General features: G+C 34.9%; 1 protein-coding gene across 1 annotated transcript; it reads left to right on the top strand.

Moving 5' to 3' along the window:
- The first annotated feature begins 836 nt into the window (after window positions 1-836).
- On the top strand, window positions 837-1890 carry LOC105783144 (glycine-rich RNA-binding protein GRP1A). Its single transcript, XM_012608392.2, has 2 exons — window positions 837-1045; window positions 1320-1890. The coding sequence occupies exons 1-2, from the start codon at window positions 932-934 to the stop codon at window positions 1713-1715; spliced, it is 510 nt and encodes a 169-aa protein (XP_012463846.1). The 5' UTR covers window positions 837-931; the 3' UTR covers window positions 1716-1890.
- Window positions 1891-2592: the final 702 nt, after the last annotated feature.

The raw sequence follows: 2592 nt of genomic DNA, 5'->3' as shown, positions 1-2592 counted from the left end.
TTTATAATATTTTGTAAAAACCCATCGCATTCAAGTTGTTTTATTTGAAAATAAAATTTAGATCTAACCTAAAATGAAGACACCAAATAAATTTAAGAAAATAACAAAAATAAAAAATTGAGAAACAATAAATAAATAAATAAATGAAAAAACTAAAAATGAAAGATGGAACGAATAAATCGATGAAAATGTTGAATAGATGGATAAGTGATGTCTATAAATCTTTTATCATGTTATATTTTTTATATAGAAAATATATACACATAACAATATTTAAACTAAGCTTCTATAAAATTTGACATTTCTACTTTATTAATAAACTAAAACCCTATTTATTATTTATATCAATATTTTATAAATATCTTCATTACATAATAATGATTAATATAATAATAATTTAAATTGCTATATGAATCCAATAAAAATTTAACATTAATTTTTATTTTCAAAAAGAAAATATTTAAATCCCAAAAGAAAAGGAAAATCCAAAACGAAAGTAATACTGGGCCGTTTTGGTCATGCAGAAAGGAACCGAACTAAACGCCATAACGTTCGGTGACAAGTAGAACGCAACGAACGTGTGAGATAGATATTTTTGTAGGTAAGAAGATATTTTTTGAATGCCCTTTTTTTATGAGTCTCAACTGCTCAGAAATCACGTGACTGTGGGCCCCTTTTCTGACCTAGTCACCCACATAACTAACCCTGGTTTATTTTTTCTCGATTTCCGGTTTACCCCTATTATTCAGGGTTGTCATGAATTTAACCATGGTTAGCCAATCCAGCTCTAATTAACCCTAATTCAGACCTCACACCCCCTATAAAATCATGGTTTAGTCCCCCTCTTTTTTAACCATTCACAGCTCTTTACAAAATATCTGCTCCTCTTAGTTTCCCTTTTTGTCCCTTGTTTATTTGATATTTCCCCCTCATGGCCGCCGCTGATGTCGAGTTCCGGTGCTTCGTCGGAGGGCTCGCATGGGCCACCGACGACCGGGCCCTAGAAGAAGCCTTCAGTGCGTTTGGTGAAATCGTCGAATCGAAGGTCCGTTTGTTGCAGGGATCGGACTCCAGATCTGACTTGATCCGACCCGATCTGGGCGCCCCTGTCATATGATCTGTGATCCTTGTTCTGTTCTTTTGTGTTACTTGTTACTTGATACTACTCTCTTGTTACTATTCTCTTTTAAAACTCTCACCGGTACGTTCTTTCTTCATCCCTTTGGGCCGAAGATCGATCGATTTTAACAAATCTTTTTTTAAAATTTCTATTGTGATATTTTTTCAAGTAAGTAATGTTTTGTTGTTTTCATTTTCAGATCATTAATGATCGTGAGACTGGAAGATCCCGAGGCTTTGGATTCGTTACTTTCCGTGACGAGAAAGCTATGAGGGACGCGATCGAAGGAATGAACGGTCAAAATCTTGATGGAAGGAACATAACTGTCAACGAAGCCCAATCGCGCAGAAGTGGGGGCGGTGGCGGAGGATTTGGAGGAGGAAACGGTGGTTACAGCCGCGGTGGAGGCGGCGGTGGTGGATATGGTGGTCGCCAAGGAGGATATGGTGGCGGACGCCGTGAAGGTGGATACGGAAACGGTGGAGGGTATGGTGGAGGTGGATACGGAGGTGGACGCCGTGAAGGAGGATACGGTGACGGCGGATCTCGTTACTCAAGAGGCGGCGGTGCATCTGAAGGCAACTGGAGGTCTTAAGTTTAGGGTTTCAAAGTGGGCTTGGGCCTATATTGTTATGGGTTTGGCTTGGGTTTGGTAGTTAGTAATTCTAAAGTTTCTCTGTTACTGTTTGGTTTGGGTTCTCTCGTTTTTGATCGATGTTGTTACTGTTTTCTTAAAAGCATAAAAATGGAATGAAGTATCTTCTTTTCAATTTCCTGCATTATTTCTTACAACCTTACTTTTTTTAAAAAATTGTATCTTAAATGATATTAGACTAAAATTTAACGAATCCGAGTTATTACTTTTATTTAATTTGTAAACGCTTTTTATTTATTTTAATTTTTAATTTATCAAATTTCACTTTTCTAATTTTAATTTATTTAATTACCTTAAAGGATAAGGTTTCTAAGGTATTCTTTTGCCTGTTTTGAGATTTGTTGAAGATTTTTAGTAAGATGTAATAATTTAATCATACCATTTTTAGTTGCATTTTCAAATGATTGAAAATTCAATCACAATTAGTTTCTTTGTAATTGTATTATTATTACGAATTTTAAATTACAAGATGAGGATTAGAGGATTTTTAGAAGAATGGCAATAGGAAATGTGGTCCCATGAGGTTTGGCTAAAAAGAAAAGAAAATGTTAAATCATCCACTAGATTATTGGAGTGCAGAGTCGGGCCCATATTCCCAAGTGGAGACGTAATCAACCTTTTATCTCCTCATTCCTCTACGTCTACTATGACATCAACTATAAATTTATTGAAAGGAATCAAATTAAGTTGATTTCATAATCTATAAAAATTAAATTAAAATTTTGTTTATATATTTACTTGCGGAAAATGTATTGGTGGCCCAATATGAAAATATGAAAAGAGAGATTGTTGAGTATGTCGCAAAATGCTTGACCTG

This window comes from Gossypium raimondii, chromosome 13 (assembly GCF_025698545.1).
Source record: "Gossypium raimondii isolate GPD5lz chromosome 13, ASM2569854v1, whole genome shotgun sequence".
Lineage (NCBI taxonomy): Eukaryota > Viridiplantae > Streptophyta > Magnoliopsida > Malvales > Malvaceae > Gossypium > Gossypium raimondii.
The sequence above is the reverse complement of the archived record's forward strand: the minus strand, read 5'-3'. Positions and strand labels throughout refer to the sequence as shown.

Coding starts and splice junctions, on each gene's coding strand:
- LOC105783144 (XM_012608392.2), top strand. CDS start 932: ATGGCCGCCGCTGATGTCGAGTTCCGGTGCTTCGTCGGAGGGCTCGCA. Junction 1,046..1,319: donor GTGAAATCGTCGAATCGAAG/GTCCGTTTGTTG, acceptor TTTCATTTTCAG/ATCATTAATGATCGTGAGAC.